This window comes from Nakaseomyces glabratus, chromosome L (assembly GCF_010111755.1).
Source record: "Nakaseomyces glabratus chromosome L, complete sequence".
Taxonomy (NCBI): Eukaryota; Fungi; Ascomycota; class Saccharomycetes; order Saccharomycetales; family Saccharomycetaceae; genus Nakaseomyces; species Nakaseomyces glabratus.
The window spans coordinates 844030-866879 of NC_088962.1; the positions used below are offsets into that span (position 1 = coordinate 844030).

The 22850-nt window shown below is 38.5% G+C and overlaps 10 protein-coding genes and 1 non-coding gene across 11 annotated transcripts; 6 read left to right on the top strand and 5 right to left on the bottom strand.

Annotated features, from left to right (window-relative positions):
• Positions 1-1046: 1046 nt before the first annotated feature.
• Positions 1047-1367, bottom strand: GVI51_L07425 (uncharacterized protein; the record flags this gene model as incomplete). Its single annotated transcript, XM_449107.1, has 1 exon — positions 1047-1367. The coding sequence occupies one exon, from the start codon at positions 1365-1367 to the stop codon at positions 1047-1049; it is 321 nt and encodes a 106-aa protein (XP_449107.1).
• A 579-nt stretch (positions 1368-1946) lies between these two features.
• On the bottom strand, positions 1947-2153 carry GVI51_L07447 (uncharacterized protein; the record flags this gene model as incomplete). Its single annotated transcript, XM_449108.1, has 1 exon — positions 1947-2153. One exon carries the CDS (start codon positions 2151-2153, stop codon positions 1947-1949), a length of 207 nt encoding a protein of 68 aa, XP_449108.1.
• A 1711-nt stretch (positions 2154-3864) lies between these two features.
• tR(ACG)3 lies at positions 3865-3937 on the top strand. Its single transcript has one exon. It is a non-coding gene; the product is annotated as a tRNA-Arg (tRNA).
• Positions 3938-4062: 125 nt separating this feature from the next.
• GVI51_L07491 (uncharacterized protein) lies at positions 4063-7455 on the bottom strand (the record flags this gene model as incomplete). The annotated part of the gene is made up of 1 exon (XM_449109.1): positions 4063-7455. One exon carries the CDS (start codon positions 7453-7455, stop codon positions 4063-4065), a length of 3393 nt encoding a protein of 1130 aa, XP_449109.1.
• Positions 7456-8674: 1219 nt separating this feature from the next.
• On the top strand, positions 8675-9634 carry GLO1 (lactoylglutathione lyase GLO1; the record flags this gene model as incomplete). Its single annotated transcript, XM_449110.1, has 1 exon — positions 8675-9634. One exon carries the CDS (start codon positions 8675-8677, stop codon positions 9632-9634), a length of 960 nt encoding a protein of 319 aa, XP_449110.1.
• A 304-nt stretch (positions 9635-9938) lies between these two features.
• On the bottom strand, positions 9939-10892 carry DIM1 (putative dimethyladenosine transferase; the record flags this gene model as incomplete). Its single annotated transcript, XM_449111.1, has 1 exon — positions 9939-10892. The coding sequence occupies one exon, from the start codon at positions 10890-10892 to the stop codon at positions 9939-9941; it is 954 nt and encodes a 317-aa protein (XP_449111.1).
• A 368-nt stretch (positions 10893-11260) lies between these two features.
• Positions 11261-12967, top strand: POL4 (DNA-directed DNA polymerase IV; the record flags this gene model as incomplete). Its single annotated transcript, XM_449112.1, has 1 exon — positions 11261-12967. One exon carries the CDS (start codon positions 11261-11263, stop codon positions 12965-12967), a length of 1707 nt encoding a protein of 568 aa, XP_449112.1.
• Positions 12968-13396: 429 nt separating this feature from the next.
• On the bottom strand, positions 13397-14647 carry PGK1 (phosphoglycerate kinase; the record flags this gene model as incomplete). The annotated part of the gene is made up of 1 exon (XM_449113.1): positions 13397-14647. The coding sequence occupies one exon, from the start codon at positions 14645-14647 to the stop codon at positions 13397-13399; it is 1251 nt and encodes a 416-aa protein (XP_449113.1).
• A 931-nt stretch (positions 14648-15578) lies between these two features.
• On the top strand, positions 15579-18779 carry ADP1 (putative ATP-dependent permease ADP1; the record flags this gene model as incomplete). Its single annotated transcript, XM_449114.2, has 1 exon — positions 15579-18779. The coding sequence occupies one exon, from the start codon at positions 15579-15581 to the stop codon at positions 18777-18779; it is 3201 nt and encodes a 1066-aa protein (XP_449114.2).
• Positions 18780-20142: 1363 nt separating this feature from the next.
• On the top strand, positions 20143-21129 carry ADY2 (Ady2p; the record flags this gene model as incomplete). Its single annotated transcript, XM_449115.2, has 1 exon — positions 20143-21129. The coding sequence occupies one exon, from the start codon at positions 20143-20145 to the stop codon at positions 21127-21129; it is 987 nt and encodes a 328-aa protein (XP_449115.2).
• A 726-nt stretch (positions 21130-21855) lies between these two features.
• Positions 21856-22653, top strand: RVS161 (amphiphysin-like protein RVS161; the record flags this gene model as incomplete). Its single annotated transcript, XM_449116.1, has 1 exon — positions 21856-22653. One exon carries the CDS (start codon positions 21856-21858, stop codon positions 22651-22653), a length of 798 nt encoding a protein of 265 aa, XP_449116.1.
• Between the last annotated feature and the right edge of the window lie 197 nt (positions 22654-22850).

The window sequence follows — 22850 nt, forward strand, 5'->3', positions numbered from 1 at the left end:
TCTTTTCTTTCGCTCTTTTGCTTTGCCGGTTCTTTACTTGGATTCTTCTCTGCGTGATTGCCTGGGATTGAATCTAAGGTAAGAAAAAAATTGGAAGAAGAAGTGAATCCCGTAGCCGGAGCTTGCTTCTTCTCACATTTTGAGGATACTACGTTAGTTTCTCTGCCACAATTTTGTTCTTACAGAGCCTCTAATTTTAGTGCAGGATGAAGTCTAACGTATTGGCGATAGCCGTGGGAGTGCAGAACTGTGGGGGGGGGGGGGAGGTGGAAGAGTTCAGCATTTCCTAAGATCTTTAGTAGGATCCTGGGGTAGTTCAGCGGTAAGAGTCAAAAAACTACTGGAAGAAAGTGGGATGTACCACTGATAAGAGATTACTGTTTACGGCCAATTCTGTGATATTCTGGCACCGGCGGGACTTTTGAGGTATGTGGCGAAGGTGATTTCAGTAGTTCATTTCTATAGTTATCTTGTGAAGCGTAAGTGGGGTATGCAAAAGAGGTGGGCAGAAAGAGCCTTATACTATAACAAAATCCGCATACCATGACGTTTATACGTATTCAAAGTTCTCCGAGACTTAGACCTTTAACGGCACCTACTATATTTCAGGTATCTTTTTTTCTGCTTGAATTATAGTGATTTAGAGGCGAAACCAAAACCGTTACAGGGCTACAATTAAAATAGTGGCAATGTGGACCTGAAACTGAACCTGCCCTCCCAGATGTTGGGCAATAACTGTGAAGATCGGCATTCCTGATTACCGAACAGGAGCTATTTAGTAGCCATGGATTGGCCGGTTCAGCTTCACCTTAATAGTAATTTACAGACGGACACCCGGATCCCCGGCATAGGTCAAACCACGCTGTACTGGTAACTCTAAGGGAAGCACATTAGTGCTCAGAAGAGTACGTAGTGCGTTATTTAGCTTCTCCTCACTAGGCCATTTACTCTCTGCCATCCAACAACAGGCGAAGAGCAATCGTTTAACCGGCTAAATTTCCTTGCCCATCTTGCCGGTCCATCTTCAATGAGTCATAAAAGTTGCCCTAGAACATTATGCAGAAACTGTTATCAGTCCCAATTTGGTAAGTTTTGGGAAAGTGACTCCGGCGGCTTTCTTTGATCTCGTAGAAGCTTCTCCTGTAGAGATAAGAAAAAAATGTATCTCCTTGTACTAATGTTTCTGAGGTGACAAATATTTCAGGCCCGTTATTTAGCATTATTTCGCCGGATCCCATTCCACATATGCCGGTACCGTCCTCCGTTGTAGGCATTTCCACTGAAGTGCTTCCCTCCGTTCTGCTGCCTGGTTTACCTCCCACTCCAATTGCACAGTCGACCATGTGATTAACTGTTGCAAGGAACATCTGCAACTAGAAAACCTCGTACAACCCACGTAAAACTGATCTGGCAAAACACAGTCATCCAAGTTGTGGAGGCGCTTAACGTGTTTTAGTAACCCAATTCACTTTGGTGACTCCTTCAGTGCAGCAGCCACCTCGGTGACTCCTTCAGTGCAGCAGCCACCTCGGTGACTACTTGACCTACCAAAGCCAATGTTAAGAATGGAGAGTCATTGAGTTGCACTTCTTCTTTTAGCTGCTAGCCACCCTTCTTCAGAGTTAAACAGAGGTGGGTTAAAACTTCCAGAACTAGACTTTCTCGTACTCGTAACCATATAGTCATCCATTGTCTTCCTCTTTTCATGACTAGTATCATTACTTTGAAAAACAGGCACAATCGTCTTTTCTTATTATTTTGACACTTTCAAAACAAGCTTGACATTCTCAATTTGACTTTTCTGACTCGAGTACACTGTAATGATTAGTAAAAGGTATTTTCATTCTGATATATGCTATCTGTATGTAAGGTGTATACTTATGAGACTATAAAATCGTCTTAGTTTTGAAATGTAGACGCTAAGTTATCAAATGTTGTTACAATTATTACTTGTTTGAAGGGCTATCCTCTGTCTCTGGTATTCGTTTCATTGGTATGGAGAAAATATTATATAGGTGTACTGCCGGTTTTTCCATCTCTTTGATTTCTGTAACAACCGTTGTAGATTCTTCCTTCTCTTTGATATCATAAAGTGAACATGGAGATGGGGCTCTTGATCTTTGAAACGTAACTGTGTCTCTTCTTGATATCATTTGAACTAGAACTGATCCGAACTTTTTTCAGTTATCTTTAATATTCATGTAACTCTATATGGGAATAAAACTAAAATTTTTACCACTTTATACATGTTTCTTATATGAGAAATCTTAAATTCAAGAATAGAAACCAATGGGCTATTCGAGTAATTATATACCACCAGAATAATTGTCTGGTAAACTATTTTGTAATTGAATTTCCATTTGCATTTCTTGTTGCCTTAGTTGATTTGCTAAAAAGTTTTAGATAATTTCTTGCCAAGAATCTACGTTTTCTAACCTTTTCGTTTATTGCTCCACGATGGTGCACTCCGGGATATTGAAAAAATAGAGCAATGACCAATCCAAACGCCTAATAGGGCATTACAATCTTGACAACATGCCAAATTCATCATTGGTAAAGAAGCAAATCTGATTTTGTTTTTATTAGCAAGTTAAAAAAATGCATTTATCGGTTTCTCTTGAACCAATTCACATAAAGTATTATATTCTCCACTTAATTTTTTGTTTTTGTATATACTTTCTCCTCACAATAGTGTTGTTTAAGTTTGTTCAAAAATACCACATACTTTCAAGTTCTTACACTAAATAACCATATTTACTTATTCCCATTGCCTTACGGCAAGGCAGAGCTTATCCTTACTTCAAAGTGGAAACTTACAGCAAAAATAGCAAGAAAATATAAATGCCTTTAAAAAAAAAAGAATTACTTTCAGATGTTTAACGGCAAACTAGTATTGTCCCGGACAATTGAGGAGGAAATACAGCATTAATAACTTAATTTTGAAAGTTTTAAACAGGGTGAGGGGAACCATTGCTATTATACATTTTTCCAGCATAGCAATATTTCGTCACATACCAGTCTTCGATAACCAATGGAGCAGTCTATTTTTAGATTTTTGATAAAGACAAACTATTGTATCTCATTATTGAAATGAATGTAATTGAACATCAATGGCACAAATTAAGTCCTCTTTTTTGAGATTCGTGATCGTTGGGACGGTCCATTGACCCATTATAATGAAGTTGCCAAACCGATATGTGTCCTTGAGAGGCTTCCTTACAATGCATGCAGAGCTGAAATAATTTCCCGTGAAACAAAGAGGAAAAAATGCGTGGTTTTACAGAAGAATTTTCAAATATGTCATTCTACGTAGGTTTTCTGAGGAACAAATTCAAATGATTTACGGCAATTTTTCTTTGATATAGTAATCATCTTTAATATATGAGACAATTCTAATAACACCGTTCTATGAAAGATATTAGAAGGTAGCAATATCAACAAATTATAGAATTGGCTGAACACTAATAAAATAATTGTGGTAAATGCGGTTAAACTGTAAATCATTGTTAAATGATTGCACAAAATAAAACGAATAGAAGTTCCTATTTAAAATCATATGAAAAATCATATAATTGCATACTCTAGCATATAGGCATATAATTATTGTACATGATCGTGCTTTTTTCATTCACAATGAAATCATCTTCATAAAAGCAAGAGAAACATACCAAATACTCCAGATACCTAAAATGTGGTTTGCAAATACTGTGTGTTTTCTTTAGCGATGTCTAAGGTTATGAACTCTACCTGTTCACTGAAAGATTTGAAACGGTAACACTCGATAAAACTAAATATATATATCACGTGTATTATAGTTAGCATGTTAAGTCACTCCCAATAGAATAATAAAATACGAAAATCTTGTTCCTCGTGGCCCAATGGTCACGGCGTCTGGCTACGAACCAGAAGATTCCAGGTTCGAGTCCTGGCGGGGAAGATTTTTTTTGCAATAAATGGAGCTCATCACTGTCTGCAATGCCAGTATTAAGATAGAAATTTTCGTCCTTAGCATTCACTTATTTATCATTCAGTAGTTTCTTGAATATATTAAAGTCTATAAAGTTACTGCTTAAAAACTGTTTTATTTTCCTGAAATTCCCAATGTAACCTGTCTTTCTCAATGTGCTCCTGTTTGGATATTGTCAAATAAGATTGGAGAGCATATTCTAGGGTAAACTTTGTTTTTAGGTCAATAAATCTACTCACTTCTTCGGCAGCTAATTCATGCATTTGTTTTATATCATGCCCTACACTGTTCAGTTGTTCGGTAATATCTTTGATCTTTTCAGAAAGTCTTTCTTCCAACTTAATTCGCTTAGGATTGCTAATCATTCTATGTAAAGCCAAATCTCTATTTTCAGTGGTCACATTTGCTAATTCAGGAAAAGCTCTAGTGTAATGCTTATGGGCGTTTAGTAATTCACCATAGATATGCCACCAATTAGATATCATAGTCGTTGTGATTGATAGTATATGGTTGTGTAGTTTCTGTGCGCATATTTTTAAATATGTTATTTTTGAAAGTAGGGCTTTTTCAGCTCTAACAGATAGTAATTTGGTATCTTCTGCTGAATATTTTAGCGTAGATCTAAATCTTTTTGAACTTAATTGAGAGACTATAGTAACATAATTTTCATTACTGTTAAGCAAATCTTTTGATTTTAATCTTGAAAAAAGGCTCAACTTTTCTGCTATTTCCAGTTTATTTTTTGTGCGCTCTATTTCCGTGATATTGAACTTCAAGAAGTTTTGTATCATGCTGATATCTTCTGGTGTTATATCACTAGTTTGATTAGTCTTTTTATCCACGCTTCCGTTCATCTTTACCCATTTTATTGCATTCTCTTCAGTTTGAAACACATTCAGATCAAGAACTTTAATATGCACTAAGGCCGACAAGCAGAATGAAATAAAAGGCAACATTTCTAAAACTTTTATTCTCATTAATTCACTAAATCTAATCCGGTTGAAAGATATCAAATCTTCCACTAATTCCTGTACAGGTAAAAATACGGTCATGTTGTTCTTTATCACAACTCTTAGTATTCCTCTTAACGTTTTTAGTGTAAAGTTTGTTGTTTTAGGAGCGTCTTTAAGCTTAACAGTAAGCGAAAGATTCCAGCGAGAATTGGTATATTTCAATGTGTGTGCATAAACAGCTAGCCAAGGTGAGTTTAATAGTTCATGCTCTCCTAATAAATGAGTTATTTCGTCATCCTTGGAAAAGTCGAAAGCTGTTAACGCGTTATTTTTTTGGGTAATATCAACTCTCAGTCTAGGATCACAAAGCAAGTCTCTTATGTTTTCAGTTCTCTTGTATCGTATACTAGTCATTAGTGGCGTTTGTCCTGATCTATTTGTTGCATTGACGTTTATGTGTTTATCTGCCAGCAGTATAGGTAAGTTGCACTTTAAAATATGCAACAGAGTATTACCTTTCTTATCAACATGGTCCAAGTAATTGAAATTTTTCCCATTCAGTCCATACCAGTTAGTTGCATATTCCATGCTCTGTGATACCATCTCATCATAATTATCTTGATCATAGCTTCTAAATATTGTAAAAAGTGGCGTTTGACCTGCATTATCTTTTTGAACCCAATTGATATATTTTCCCATTAATTTCAAGACCTCCAATTCATTCGTTAAGAAATGGCCAGCAGTTCTTTTGTTAATATCATGTCTATTAATGTATGCTATGAGCTCAATTTCAGTACAGTTATCTTTCAGGATATTTAATAGGAGAGAGGCAGAATATTGATTATCGTGCTTAACAGCTTGGATTAATAAAGTAGAACCATCAATAGATTCATCAGCCAATAAATCCTCGATAGGAAATAAGGTTTCGTATTCATTTAAAATGTGGTATAAAAAATCGTTCCTACCATGGATGATACAAAGTGCAAGCAAAGACTGACCTAATGAATCTCTATACCTTAACGATCCTTCGTATTTCCTCAAAAAATATAAGGCCGCATTTGTCTCGTACTTTTTTGTAGACGAAAGTACCTTAACTAGTCTTTCATTTGAATTACAAAAGTCAATAAGCTTTCTATAATTTTCTTTTTCTTTTAGTTGTTCAAAATAGCAAACAACTGCTTCCAATGTCGACAATGCATACCCTAAAATACCAAACTTTGTGTCGCTATCATTGTTATAGAAATTTTGTAAATATGATAAATGGCACTTTAGATTTTTAATTTGAGCCCGACAAGTAACAAGCACGAAAAGATTCATAAGTCGATCAGCGTCAATTGCTAATGGAAAAAATGATAAATTACCATCATCATTTTTAGATGAATATCCGTCATTTTCCTTATTACCTGTTAGAGTTCTGAGAGTTAATATTAAAATATTAGCTTTTGACTTATAGTTACTAGCACTTTCTATTTTCTGTAGAGACTTACTTGCCTCTTTAATATTTCTTTCTGCGGTAATTACATTCTCCAAAAAAAACTTGCTATATTCTGTACTCAAAAACTCTGAATCCACTTGATAAATGGAGATATTGCCAAATGGATTGAGATCAATTTCAACCTCTTTATTCATTCTTAAAATCATCTTCCATATATCGTCAAATAAGTTCAGTTCAACATATTCATATATGATATTTCGAAGATCAACAATGTTTTTAAACAGATTGTCTGACACCATTTCTTCATGCATCTCTTCAATAATATTATGGAATACGTCAATTGGAAGATCATCTTGATTGGCTAATAAACGAAACTTTTGAAAATGCTGTTCAAACTTTGAGCTCCAATGTTTATTTACTCGTAGTATACTGTCAAAGGTTGCTTTAGATTTAGAGTTCTCATAATCAGTAGATTTTTTATTAATTAATGATGGCCTCTTTGCAGTTGGTATCGATCTCATTGATGGACTTCGCAGGAGATCTATATCGGAACGTAAATTACACTCTAGAGTTCCATTTAAAAACACATCATCAATATACATAATTGTTATGGTATTATCTGTTGTTTTCATGTAGTTATTAAATATCGGTATTGACTCAATATCAAGAATTTTGGCCCTATTCTTTATCTGGTCACCCAGTTTGTTGAACTCATATATAACTCGGTTCTTCCAGTTAATGAATTTCCACGATTGATCCATAGCTTTGATAAAATGGACATCATACCTCTTCTCAATGTTTTTAATTAGAACCGCTTCATCCCCATTATTGACCTCGGTATCAGTAGCATCTAAAAGTAATATGTGAGCACTAGCGAAATTTGGTGTATAGCACAAGTCATGTAGTTCAGAATTCGACTCCTTGTCACTGTAATACAAAAGCAATTCAGTTGGGGGCACAAGTATCAAATATTTGTCTTTCTTGCCTAGCTGTGTATACAGTTTCTTTAATGGAGAGCTATTTGGCTCACCGCAATTACATATCGCATTTAAAAGTGGGTTGAGTAATGGTGGGAGTTGAAAGTTGGAATGTGTAGTCATAACAGAGAGGTGGCTTGATTTCCAAGTCCTCGTAATCGTGTAACTGTCAATTGTGTTAGGGATGAACTGACACTTTTTAAGTATTCTCCTAATATTTGTATTCAATGCTTCAGCTCATCTCATTATTCAACAAAAGCCATCAAATTTCGTATAGGAACCCTAAAATCAGGAGATCAGTTTCAATTGGAATATTAATTAGGAGTAATTGAATACATAAAAGGAATACTAATTTTAAAAATCTATGTAAAATTAATCAATGGATGGCAATATTTATCTTCTGAAGCGAGAATTTGTTGGGAAGTACGCTCTGGTGAAGCGCCATCCTGTAATAAAATCAAAGGTTGATAACTCCTCCATTGCCCTCTGTTTGGCTTCTTGGGGACAGGTTTCCATCATTTTCTGTCTCCTTACCTCCTCCAAGTCAGCTTTGAATTTCTTATGCCAATAGTCTAAGTACTCGTCTTGTTGTTCTTTAGTAAGAGACTCATATTGGAGGATTTCTAGCTGTCTCTCCAAAATAGCCCTTGGAAGTGGTGCGTGCAACTTTGAGGTACTGTCGGTAGTCATTATCAAGTAGTGAATTGGTTATGTATTACATACTCATTCACTATTAAATGAAATTTGTCAACTACTATGCTTAAGCGCAAGTTGCATAAGGAGCGTTTATATACGTTAGAAAAATAATATGGTCCAATTGTAAACCTAGTAAACAGATAGCAAGCAGGACAGCTTATTCTAACTATAATTGTGAACTTGTAATTAAATTTTTGTCATATTTTTTACTTATATAGTTCTTGCTAAACGGTTAAGATAAATTTAGGTGGCTTTTTTTGGCAAGTAAACTTACTTGCAATAATTGTCAAAGATTACTTACCAGAATAATAATTTATTGCCAATTGTCTTGCTAAAGGAAAATTGAAGTACCAGCCAAGTCAAGAATGTCTACTTTGACTACCATTCGGGATTAAAAGAGAAGTTAGCATTACAAATATATCACCGACGTGCCGTGCCTTGTCTTCATAGAAGGGTCCTCAGTGCTTTGACAGATAATTTGCCAAAACTCTAAATAATTAATGACGTTGTGGAGCCTTATTAGCTAATAGGTGATATTAGGGAAACTATATAAGCTGCATAATACTTTCCTATATCTTGTTAATTGGGTTGGGAAGATAGTTAGTAGCATTAAAGAAGTGCTAATAAAAGTATCTAATTGTACAAGATGTCCTACCCACACAAGATTGCTGCTGCTCACGATGACCCAACCTTGATGTTCAACCACACATGTTTGCGTATCAAGGATCCTGCTAAAAGTATTCCTTTCTACCAAAAACATTTTGGTATGGAATTGCTGAACAAGCTTGACTTCCCAGAGATGAAGTTCAGTTTGTTCTTCTTGTCTTTCCCTAAGGACAACGTCGCTAAGAATAGCGAAGGTAAGAACGATGTGTTCAGCACTTCTGGTATCCTTGAACTAACACACAATTGGGGATCTGAAAACGATGCCGACTTCAAGATCTGCAATGGTAATGAGGAACCACACCGTGGGTTTGGTCACATCTGCTTCTCATATGCTGACATCAACGCTGCATGCTCTAAGTTAGAAGCTGAAGGTGTGTCTTTCAAGAAGAGATTGACAGATGGTAGAATGAAAGATATCGCCTTTGCATTAGATCCTGATGGTTATTGGATTGAATTGATTCGTTATGACAGAGAAAACTCTCCAAAGAAGGATGTCGGTTCCAGATTCAACCATACCATGGTTCGTGTCAAGGATCCAAAGGCCTCCTTGGAATTCTACCAAAACGTTCTAGGTATGAAGCTGCTAAGAACTAGTGAGCATGAGGCTGCTAAATTCACGCTATATTTCCTAGGCTACAAAGTCAGCTCCGAGGATAATGAATTTTCTCATGAAGGTGTCCTAGAGTTGACCCATAACTGGGGTACTGAAAACGAGGCAGACTTCAAATACCATAACGGCAATGACAAGCCTCAGGGCTATGGTCACATTTGCGTGAGTTGTAAGGACCCAGCTAAGTTATGTAATGAAATTGAACAAACGTATGGCGATAAGATTCAATGGGCTCCTAAATTTAACCAAGGAAAGTTGAAGAACATCGCTTTCCTAAAAGACCCAGATGGATACTCTATCGAAGTTGTCCCACATGGTTTAATTGTTTGATCAACAGCAGTTTCCTGATGATCTAAAGACAATAAATATTTATATGATCATATCTTAATAATAAATAGTAATGCTTATCTATTCATACATTTTAGTTTGCTTCATAATGGGAATATAGACGATAAGTATATTCCATCAGGGCACAAGGTAACCTTTGTGGTGTGTACGTCATTTTTTGATAATGATCGTCATATTTTGTATTTTTGGTTATTCCTTTTATCATTTTTATAATATGAATTTAAGGTTCTAATATACAGTTATATGGGGATAATTCTATGATGCAATTATAGCTGATACTAGTTGATTATGAGAAGTGAATACCAACTTGGTGGAATGCGTAAAGAAGTTTCAAGAAATCAGTTTGATCACATTTACCAGCTCTTTTCTCAGCCAGCCCTGTTTCTTTTAGCACAGTTTCAATCTTCTGTTTAATCAAACTTTGTAGATTTTCGGTCTCGTCTATAGATTGGTTATTAATTGCAAGGAATGTCTTATAGTTCTTTTCTAAGATCTCCAGCACTGTTGTAGATTTGAAACCCGCAGAGATGGTACGATTTTTTCTCACAAACACTATTCTCAGAAGACCATCCCACTCGTTGAAATCAATTTGTGGCCTTGGGTTCTTGATTTCTATTCTTACAACACTTGATTCAACTTGAGGTGGTGGCCTGAAGTTGTTTCTACCTACTTTCATGATGTGTGTAACATTGGCCCACATTTGAACATTGGCTGATAATCTACAATATAACGAATCGCCTGGTCTTGCCAGTAGTCTCATAGCAAATTCCCTTTGAAACATCAGAATGCTAACTCTTGGGGGTCTTGGTTGGTTGATCAGTTTAAAAACTAAAGGCGAAGAGATTTGGTATGGTGTATTACTTATACAGATATCGAAGTAAGGTAGCTCTGTTTTCATAAAGTCACCAAGCATGATCTCTAATTTCTTCTCAGCTGGGGTTCCATGAACTCTCTTTGTTAGTTCAGCAGCCATTCTGGGATCCATTTCCACTGCAACAACCTTTCTAGCTTGCTCCAGTATACGAACAGTCAAGTTACCTGTACCAGGACCAACTTCTAAAACTATATCAGAAGGTTTGATCTGAGCCTTATCAACAATACCTTGTGCAACCAGTGGATTTTTCAAGATATGCTGACCAAGATCAGTATTGAACTTGAAAACAGATGTCAAGTGCTTCTCAGCCGCAACTTGCTTATTTGTCGTCGCACCAGAGTACTTCTTCTTATCAGCTTTAGCCATGTTCTTTAATGTTGTTCTCTTTTTCAGTTATTTTGTACTTGAGTTGTGTACCTCAGCTTGGTTTATATCGATAATATATCTCGATGAGCTCATCTCATTGTGAATTTACAAGATTTTTCAGCTTCGAATTGTTGTTTTTTTTCATAAATTTTTTTCACTCCTAAGAAAAGCCGTAGAACCGGGCTCTTTTCTAGTTATTAATCATTGAAAAACTCAAAGCTCATCGCATCTCATCTCATCTCACCTCATCGCTAAGGGGAGCCTACGTAGTGTAATATTCTCATGTTCGCTGTCATAAAATAAAGGATTTGTAACTCAAATATTGGTTATCCTATGCTGATTATATAGCAGCTGAAAGAGATAGGACTATGGGAATATTATCTGGCAAGAAGTTCTTGATATTACCGAACTCTCATACTGCATCAGTGAATATTTTAGCTGGGATAGTGAAGGAACAAGGAGGTTTTCTAGTGAGTTCAGCAGATCGGTTAAGCAACGATGTGGTGGTATTAGTTAATGATTCGTTTGTTGACAAGACCAATAAGATAGTCAATCGCGGGTTGTTCTTGAAAGAATTCGAGTTGGATGCTTCTGTGGTTTGGACTTATGTATTGGAAAATGAGCTGGTGTGCCTAAGAGTATCTTTGGTACCCTCATGGGTGGAAAACGGAACTTTCCATTTCAGTGATAGTGAAAGAATAATACTTTTAGACAGTGAGAGTCAAGAGCGGGATACTAAGAACGTTCAATTTCATAGTGCTGGAAATGAAGAAGCAGGTAGCGACGATGAAACGGATGTGGAAGGAAATAAAGAATCAACGGGAGATATGACTGATGTGTCAGACACAGCCACGCCGCAATTACAGAGTTCACCACTGAGTAAGTATATTAAGCAAGAAGAAGACATAGATAATCAAGTCTTAATAAATGCCCTTGGGAGATTAGTGAAAAAGTATGAAGTTAAGGGCGACCAGTATAGGTCGAGAAGTTACAGATTAGCAAAGCAAGCGGTCGAGAAGTATCCTCATAAAATTACTTCCGGATCGCAAGCTCAGCGGCAGTTATCTAACATTGGGTCTAGCATCGCTAAGAAAATTCAGCTTTTATTAGACACTGGGACGCTTCCGGGATTGGAAGACCCAGCTACAGACGAATATGAAAGCTCTTTGGGCTATTTTTCGGAATGTTACGGAATTGGGGTCCCTATGGCGAAGAAATGGATTACATTGAATATATCAACGTTCTATAGAGCCGTCAGACTGCATCCTAAACTATTTATTTCCGACTGGCCAATACTATACGGCTGGACATATTATGAGGATTGGTCAAAGAGAATCCCACGAGATGAAGTAACTGCCCATTTTGAGCTAGTAAAAGAGGAAGTAAGACGAGTAGGAAATGGATGTAGTGTAGAGATGCAAGGAAGTTATGTGCGTGGGGCGAGAGATACAGGAGATGTTGACTTAATGTTTTATAAGGAGAATTGCGATGACCTGGAGGAAGTTACTATTGGTATGGAAAATGTCGCTGCAAGTCTATATCAGAAAGGATATATTAAGTGCTTCCTGCTATTGACAGATAAACTAGAGCGAATGTTTAGGCCAGACATACTCTCTAGGTTACAAAAATGTGGAATTGCGGAGATCAGTAATGAGCACACATTCCGCAATTCAGATCGCGGCAAGAAATTGTTTTTCGGGGTAGAACTTCCTGGGGACTATCCAATTTATCCATTCGATGATAAGGATATACTTCAATTAAAGCCGCAGGACAAGTTTATGTCTAAGAGCAAAGATGCTGACCATTTTTGCCGCCGATTAGATTTCTTCTGTTGCAAATGGTCTGAACTTGGTGCTGCTCGCATACACTATACCGGTAATACTGATTATAATAGGTGGTTAAGGGTCCGCGCCATGGATATGGGGTATAAGTTGACTCAGCACGGTATCTTTAAAGATGATGTTCTTTTAGAGAGTTTTGACGAAAGAAAAATATTTGAATATCTGCACGTACCTTATCTCAATCCTGTTGATCGTAACAAGACAGATTGGGTAAACATTCCTATACCGAAATGATTTCGAATATATTAAATGCCTATTTGAACTAATTAAACTGAGAAAGAAAAAAAATAAAAAAAAAATAAACTGATAATTAATTAATGTATAAGTCATAATAATAATTTTTTCATTAAATTATTTATAATTTTTATGTACGTCATTTATCGATGTGTTGAAATAGAATAAAAAAGCTTCGAAAGGATGTACTGCGTGGCAAGATATAGCATATATTTTCCATTAACCATTGAGAAAACATCTCTAAACAGGAAGATAAAATTTATACCCTATCAAAAGGTAGACTCTATCAAGTTTATGTTCATCTTGTTAGGAAGCACTCGAACTGGTTAAATTTTTTACTACCCTATTAAAAGTATCGGGAGTGGAGAAATATTATTCATGCGCTCAAATTACACCTTTCTAAGAACTAGGGGGAGTTCTCAAGCTAGTTTAGTTCTTTTCAGATAGGAAAGCGACACCTGGCAATTCCTTACCTTCCAACAATTCCAAGGAGGCACCACCACCAGTGGAAACGTGGGAGATCTTGTCAGTGACACCGTACTTCTTAGCGACGGTAGCAGTGTCACCACCACCGATGATGACGGTGTTACCGGAAGTGGAGGACTTGACAACTTCGTCCAACATAGCCTTGGTACCGGAAGCGAACTTCTCGAATTCGAAGACACCTGGAGGACCGTTCCAGACAATGGTCTTAGCCTTAGCGATAGTTGCAGCGAACAACTTTCTGGACTCTGGACCATTGTCCAAACCTTGCCAGCCGGCTGGGATACCTTCCTTGTCGGAGACGATCTTGGTGTTAGCGTCAGCGGAGAAAGCGTCAGCAATGACGAAGTCAACTGGTAGGACGACTTCGACACCCTTAGCCTTAGCCTTTTCCATCAACTTTGGAACGATTTCAGCACCAGCCTTGTCGAAGATGGAGTCACCGATTTCAGCGTTTTCCAAAACCTTCTTGAAGGTGAAAGCCATACCACCACCGATGATGATGGAGTCGACCTTGTCCAACAAGTTGTCGATCAATTGGATCTTGTCAGCGACCTTAGCACCACCTAGGATAGCCAAGAATGGTCTGGTTGGGTTTTCCAAAGCCTTACCGAAGTATTGCAATTCCTTGGTCAAAAGGAAACCAGCAGCACGTTGTGGCAAGTCGAAACCGACCATGGAGGAGTGAGCTCTGTGGGCGGTACCGAAAGCGTCGTTGATGTAAACATCAGCTAGAGAGCACAGCTCCTTTCTGAACTTGGCGACGTCTTCAGCGGAGGCCTTGACCTTTTGGCCGTCGACCTTTCTGGAACCTTCTTCTTCGATGTGGTATCTCAAGTTTTCCAATAGGATAACGGAGCCTGGGGCGGAAGCCTTGACAGCGGAGTCAACTTCGCTACCGACACAGTCGTTCAAGAAAGTAACTGGCTTACCCAACAAGGATTGTAGCTCTTCAGCAACTGGAGCCAAGGAGTATTTCTCGTTTCTTTCACCGTTTGGTCTACCCAAGTGGGAGGCCAAGACAACGTAACGTGGGTTGTGCTCCAAAACATACTTGATGGTTGGCAAAGCAGCAACAATTCTTTGGTTAGAAGTGATCTTCTTACCATCCAATGGGACGTTGAAGTCAACTCTGATGAAGACACGCTTGTCCTTCAATTCAAGGTCTTGAACAGTTAGCTTAGAGGATAGAGACATTATCGAATAGATGTATGTATGCCGTCTTGCCAATTGACAACTAATCATGCCGCTACAAAAATTGCCTCTGCTTTATATACAAATTTTTTTCGTTTTCCTTTTTTTCTTCATTCGCTAGGGTATCCCATTGTCTCTACAGCATTGGTGGTCCCAACTTTTTGCAAGCATCACATTATCCACTTTGGAAGTATTGCACACTGCTTCACATTGCCACACTGCCATACTGCCACACTGCTATAAACTGCCATATGACAATGGGGGAAGGCGATGGACTGGAAGGTGCGATCTTTTGGGCTTCCTGTCTTTGTTACTGTAGTGGCCTGCGCTTGTCCCTCTTTGGGCTTCCCCTTTGCTTCTCCTAGGGCTTCTCCTAGAGCTTCTCCTAGAGCTTCTCCTAGAGCAGTTGCCCGATTCCCCCTCTCACTCCCACCCGACCTGGATGCTTCCCCTAGTGGAGTCCGGGGGTGCACGGGTGTCATGGTAATCTCACAGTTCCCCCCCAGCCATTAAATCGAGGAAGAAGAAAGAAAAGCAGAAAGCTGGTATTCTCGTCTTGCACGTATCTTGGCGGGGTTTCCTTTTCTTGTCACCCGTAAAGCATACAATACGTGGTAGTCACATGTGTACCGTTTGCTATTATTTGTTAACTGCTTTTTGTTATTATACACGGCTGTGGTCGTCACGACGACCACAGCCGTGTAAAGTAATACTATAAATATTCGTATATGCGTATATGATGGCTAACCGTCTAATTTCTCTGCACCCCCTACCCTCCCCTCTCTGTCCCTCTTTACTACCCTTATCGGCGCTTGTAATATATATTATTAGCTGGTGGGTTTGAACTGTCAGAGTACGATATAACAATTACAACGATACAAGACGATACTACGATACAAGACGATACAAACAATAGAATACTACAATTTCAAACATGATCGTGCTTTGGTTGTTGCTGGTGCAGGTGATGGCCAAATGGCCATCTTATAGCGGGAACCAGATATACGTGCCGGACACCTCAGTGCCAGATACTTCAGTGCCGGACTCATGTCCGCCTTGCTTCAACTGTATGCTGCCGATGTTTGCGTGCAGCCAGTTCTCGGAGTGTGACTCGTACACGGGCCAGTGTGAGTGTATCCCCGGGTTCGGCGGGCTCAATTGCTCCGATGCCCTGTGCGGGGCGCTGGACTTGCCTAACAGAGATAGGCCACCCAGGGCCCAGAACTTGACCTACGGCAGGGACAACTCCTGCGCGTGTGCGGACGGCTGGGGTGGCATCAACTGTAACCTGTGTCAGAGAGACGACGTGTGCGACTCGTTCATGCCGGACTCGTCCTTGAAAGGTACGTGCTACCGCGGAGGTGCCCTCGTGCACAAGGTATTCCAAGGCTGCGATGTGACCAACGAGAAGATACTGCAGGTGCTGCATGGGCAGAAGCCGCAGGTCACCTTCAGTTGCGACAGGGCAAAAGAGGAGTGCAACTTCCAGTTCTGGGTCGACCAGATTGAGAGTTTCTACTGTGGCCTCGACAACTGTACTTTCGAACACAACATAAACGACAACACCACCCACTACAAGTGTGCCAACGCACAGTGTAAGTGCGTCCCAGGGACTTTGCTGTGCGGGCTCAAGGGCTCCATTGACATCTCGGAGTTCTTGACCGAAACCATCACGGGACCCGCAGATTTCGCTTGTGAAAGAGACCAGGCCTCCGACAAGATTGTACAGAACTGTAAGTTCAGCGAGCCTTCGATGAACGACTTGATATCAACTGTGTTCGGCGACCGCTACATCACTTTGTCGTGTAACTCAGGGGAATGTGTACACCACAGCGAAATTCCTGGGTATAAGATACCTTCCAGGAGTCCCGATATGACCCTCAAGGGAAGACTCATGCTGGCTTTCACTTCGCTGGTTGTCCTGGTAGGTGTAAGCTTTGTCGCGTGGTATGTGTCTCAATCACCGTTATTCAAAGCAGGTAGTATTCAATTGCTAAATGCTGACTCATTACTGGTCAATGGATCGGCAGATGAAACTGAGAATTTCTTGCAGTCTAGTAAATCCGCAACGCTTACCTTCGAAAACATCAATTATTATGTCGCAGCATCTGCCAACTCCAGATCTGATGAAAAGCAAAGAGTGCTGAATGATATATCCGGACTGGTTAAACCAGGTGAGATATTATCCATTATGGGTGGATCAGGTGCTGGTAAGACCACGTTGCTAGATATCCTAGCAATGAAAAGGAAAACCGGTGATGTCAGTGGCTCCATAAGAGTCAATGGTAAGGTAGTGTCGAGAAAGGACTATACAAAGCTCATTGGTTTTGTAGACCAAGATGACTATCTGTTGCCAACTTTAACCGTTTACGAGACTGTTTTAAATAGCGCCCTGTTGAGACTTCCAAGGACAATGTCCTTTGAAGCAAAACAGGCTCGTGTTTTCCACGTATTGGAAGAACTAAGGATAATGGATATAAAAGATCGTATTGTTGGTAATGACTTTGAAAGGGGTATCAGTGGTGGTGAAAAAAGACGTGTATCTATTGCGTGTGAACTGGTTACATCCCCATTAGTGCTGTTTTTGGATGAACCTACCTCTGGCCTCGATGCAAACAACGCTAACAATGTTATTGAGTGTCTTGTAAGACTGGCAAGAAATTATGATAGAACATTAGTTATGTCAATACATCAGCCAAGATCTAACATATTCTACAGGTTCGATAAGCTGGTCTTATTGAGTCGTGGTGAATTGGTTTATTCTGGAGAGGCTTTAAGAGTTAATGAGTTTTTGAAAAACAATGGTTACCAATGTCCATCAAATTACAATATTGCAGATTACCTTATTGATATAACTTTTGAGTCTGGAGACAAGAAGAAAAAGAAATCAAAAGCTAGTCATATTCTAAGCGAAATATTACCTGACTTAGAAGTTGGAACACCAGCGAACGAAGATGGTCATGATCATGCAGCAGAAATACTCGGTGGAGGAGACGATAGAAGTGGATCGATTAGTACTGCTACCCAGAGGGAATGGGAGCACTATGCAACTCACAGAGAAGAAATCAGTACCTTACTGCGTCATGAAACTGAAGAAAATCTAGAAAATGAAATACAAAGTGCGGGGGACTTAAACACCATAATATTGTCAAAGAAATTTAAGGATGGCCAATATTATGGAGAATTAAAGTTTAATATTGAGGAGATTAAGAGAGAAGCAAACCCAACTGGAGAAACAAACACTACATCCGAAACCAGTAGCACATCTTTCGAGATTCCTACTACTTTGAAGGCAGCTTCCTTTTCTGAGCAGCTGTCCATTCTTTGTTCAAGGTCATTCAAGAATATATATAGAAACCCTAAACTTTTGCTCGGTAATTACTTACTCACTGTTTTGCTAGGTGTTTTCTTAGGAGTATTATACTATAAGGTTGAAAATGATATCAGTGGTTTTCAGAACCGTATGGGTTTGTTCTTCTTTATTCTGACATATTTTGGCTTTGTAACTTTTACAGGCTTAAGTTCGTTTGCTTTGGAGAGAATTATTTTCCTTAAGGAGAGATCGAATAACTATTATTCCCCATTGGCATATTACGGCAGCAAAATACTTGTTGACGTTATTCCATTGAGAGTGATTCCTCCAATCCTGTTGTGTATGATCGTTTACCCACTAGTAGGTTTGAATATGAGAGATGATGCATTTTTCAAATGTATTGGTATTCTGGTTCTTTTCAACCTTGCTATTTCGATGGAGATTTTGACAATTGGTATAATATTTGAAGACCTAAATAACTCGATTGTCATAAGTGTCTTGGTTTTACTAGCCTCATTACTTTTCAGCGGTTTGTTTATTAACACAAAAGATATTACAAACATGGCTTTCAAGTATCTCAAAAACTTTTCAGTGTTCTATTATGCATACGAAGCTCTGTTGATAAATGAGGTAAAAACCTTGATGTTGAGAGAAAGAAAGTATGGATTAAATATTGAGGTGCCCGGAGCCATTATTTTAAGCACATTTGGATTCCAAGTACAAAATCTTGTATTTGACATAAAAACTCTGGCATTGTTCAACGCCATTTTCTTGGTGTTGGGCTACTTAGCATTGAAATTAATAGTAGTAGAACAAAAATAGATCAGGACTCTGCTCACAATAGAATTACGTCAATTTTTTTCCCTACTCAATGGTTTCAAAGGAAAGTTTATATACTAGCCGATCTCTTTGTCGTAACATAGTAGAAATAGGCGTGGTATGGCATACACCCCTCATTAGTGGCCTATTGCCCCGCATATCTCCTTCAAAATTTCTGTTTCTTTTCATAAGCATAATAGTTATTTGTCTTTAAGTAATTATCAGTGATACAAGTTCTTTTAAATGAAAGAGACGCAATGAAGTTATAGTTCTGCTGGCATCTCTATCTCATACTATCATATTGGTATGGTTCGTATCTTATGGTCGTACAAGTGTGTAAGCACAATGATCTTACTGGCTGTAGCACTTGACGTGCCTTGACTATCATATCACCCTAGAGGACCAATCCGAGTTATCGGTCCTAACAACTACGGGGGAACTCAAAAGCTTTGTTAGATCCAAGCAAAATCTTCACCAGCCTGCTATGTAAAGGGACTTTTCTTGGTTAACTGGTCCCTATTTCAGTACTCATTCGCAGATTCTCTGCCTAAACTAGAGTACTGTGTAACAATGTGAGGGACTTCTCAGTCATCTTATGTATTGATCCTCGAGGATTTCGTATCAACCGTCGATGTCAGGTCCGGGGTAAAGGAGTTCAAGTAAATGCTACATTAGTTGAAGGCCTGCACAAGACAAGATCACTCGGAGAGACCTTCAGCATTTGTCCTTACTAATTTCTATTCCGATTCCTACTTTTTTACTGAGAATTTAGTAGTGTGAGGGATTCATAACGGATCCATCTAAAACTAGGCCTTGCTATGGCTGTTTGACAGATGAGACTACAAGTTGAGTTCTGCATACAGCACTTGCTCTGGTATTGAGTTCATCTCCGGTATAAGGTATTCCCTTTGAAAATCGCATCTCCCAGATATCTAGTTTAAGACTGCACTCAATATGGGACAATGTCTTAAGCGATAGGAGATACTTAGCGTAATTATACTGGTTATTCATTGAAAGGAGTTCAATACAATCAAGTATGTTAAAAATGAGGGGCCCTGAACCAACCTCCGGCTATGTTCCATCTTGCATTTCTCTCGAGGATAGATTTGTCTTTACGCCATGACGTTATTATATGCTTTCATATTATTCAAAGTGGTCAACGCATGGTGAAGGATACCTATAACACTGACTTTAAACAACAAAAAATGGTATATATAGTGAAATAGTATAGCCATGATTCCTTGACTGTATCTGATATTAATTGTTGACTTGATGTGGTTTCGATTGAAATTTACTTGTAGAACAGGTATAGATATTTGCTGGATAGGTAATATACCAGTTGAATAATCAAAGAAACATAAAAAAAATGGTTTCTATTAGCTCCAGTATTTCAAACTCTAGCTCTACTAGTTTCAACACACATACTAGCCCTAAGCAGTTAGTGCGGCAAGAAGAAGTCGAGGACATCAATGATCCTAATAATAAAAGAAGACGCTCATCAGTTATGACCACTGGTACCGGTACAACTGTTGGTGGAGGTAGTTCCCACCATGAAGAAGGTAGGTCTATATATAGCAACAATACTGCTCCTTATAATGCACAGGACTGTAATTCTGAAGGGTCTATAGGAAGGATTTACACTACTGCTGATAATGAGAAGTATATATACATTGGGAGACAGAGATTCCTGATCTCTGATCTATATGATGCCTTCGGTGGTACTTTGAATCCAGGTTTGGCCCCACCATCGTCTCACAAATTTGGTAATCCAGCACCATTGGGATTGTCAGCATTTGCCTTAACCACATTTATTCTCTCTATGTTTAACGCTAGAGCACAAGGTGTTGTTATACCTAATGTAGTAGTCGGTCCTGCTGCTTTTTACGGTGGTCTTGTTCAACTTGTGGCAGGTATTTGGGAAATAGCACTGGAAAACACATTTGGTGGGCTTGCACTTTCGTCCTTTGGTGGTTTCTGGATGAGCTTTGCAGCCATTTATATTCCATGGTTCGGTATACTTGAGGCTTATGAAGGCCATGAAGATCAATTAAGAAGTGCACTAGGTTTTTATCTCCTCGGTTGGTCTATATTTACCTTTGGTTTAACACTCTGTACCATGAAATCAACCGTTGCATTCTTCGCTCTTTTTTTTCTGCTAGCGGTAACATTCCTGTTACTCAGTATTGGTAATTTTGCCAATAATGAGGGATGTACAAGAGCTGGTGGTGTAGTAGGTGTAGTAGTGGCATTTATAGCGTGGTATGATGCTTACGCAGGTGTAGCCACGAAGCATAACACGTACTTCATTGTCAAGAAGATACCACTGCCAACTAACGAGAAGGTGTTTTTTTAGAATTTCAGGAAAATTTAAATTGTTGCATACAGTAAAGTAGCGATTTATTTTTTTTCATTATGTGCATTTCTTAAGCTCTGCATCAGTTATTGTTAATATTCTTAAAAATAATTTTGACCTGATTTTGAATTTTCAGTTAATTATTTATTGGTCTTGCTTCAAGACTGCAAAACACAAGGTAGAGTTTTAGATATTCTTATCCTTATACACTATACTATTTATTAAATTTGTTTAATCTTTATTTTGTTAACCATTACATAAGTTTCTCACCTTCAATGATTAATTAATATTCCAAATATTGAAATATCTTTTCTAAGATGTGCAAAAAGCCACAAGAAAAATCCCAATTAATTTTACAAAATTATGGGAACTGTTGACATATATAATAGATATGAATCTAATCGAATTGTGCTGTCAGACACTCAATACAAACCATATTTGTGAATGATACTACTTCATATTTCGCTCACAGTAACACACCAAAACAGTATGCAGTATGTCCGGGTAAGTACTTTGATACACACAAAAGAAAAAATCCAGTTTTGTTACAAGCTGAAATCCCGGATTTAACAGCAAAGGGGAAGATGGGAGCAGTAAGGTATTTAATGGCAATATATTCAACTTTGTGTATGAGTATACATACACCAGTCTCAATTAATTACGAGTTACTTCCTTTTGGGAGAGTACCTGTTTAGTGTTGTGTTTGTTCAGTATACTTTTTGGGACATGAGTTGGGAAGGTTTCAAGAAGGCCATCAATAGGGCCGGTAACAGCGTTATCATTAAAAATGTTGACAAGACTATAGACAAGGAGTATGATATGGAAGAGCGTCGTTTTCGTGTATTGCAGAAGGCTGGTGAATCATTACAAAAGGAAGCCAAGGGCTATCTGGATTCACTACGTGCAGTGACGGCTTCTCAAGTAACTATTGCTGAAGTTATTTCCAACCTATATGACGATTCCAAGTACATTAGTGGTGGAGGCTACAATGTGGGTAACTACTATTTACAATGTGTCCAAGATTTTGATACGGAGACCGTTAAACAGCTTGATGGTCCATTTAGAGAAACTGTTTTGGATCCTGTGACCAAATTCGCTACATACTTCAAGGAGATAGACGAAGCAATTAAGAAAAGAGAGCATAAGAAAAAGGACTACGATGCGGCCAAAGCAAAGGTAAGGCGAATGATCGATAAGCCTGCGAAGGATGCATCTAAATTGCCAAGAGCCGAGAAGGAGATGGCATTAGCCAAAGACATATACGAAAATTTGAATAATCAGTTGAAGACAGAGCTTCCACAATTGGTGTCTTTGAGAGTACCATACTTTGACCCTAGTTTTGAAGCTTTAGTTAAGATACAGTTACGATTCTGTACAGACGGTTATACCAGGCTTGCACAAATTCAGCAATATTTAGACCAACAGTCCAGAGATGATTATGCTAATGGTTTGTTAGATGACAAGATAGAAGAGTTACTTCACCAAATGATGGGATTAGACATCTGTGCACTTGGTCTAAAATAGTCCTAGCCATAAGCGTATGGGCAACTACTTATCAGTCCACCATCAAATGAAATAAGACTCAGGTTTTCAAGGAAACCCAGGAAAATAATGTTCGGCTCCGACTTGAAAATAATATAGCTACTTTCATCACTAATGTAATGATAAATATGTAAACACTATGTTTAATTTTAGGTCAAGGAGAAGTATTATACCTTCTA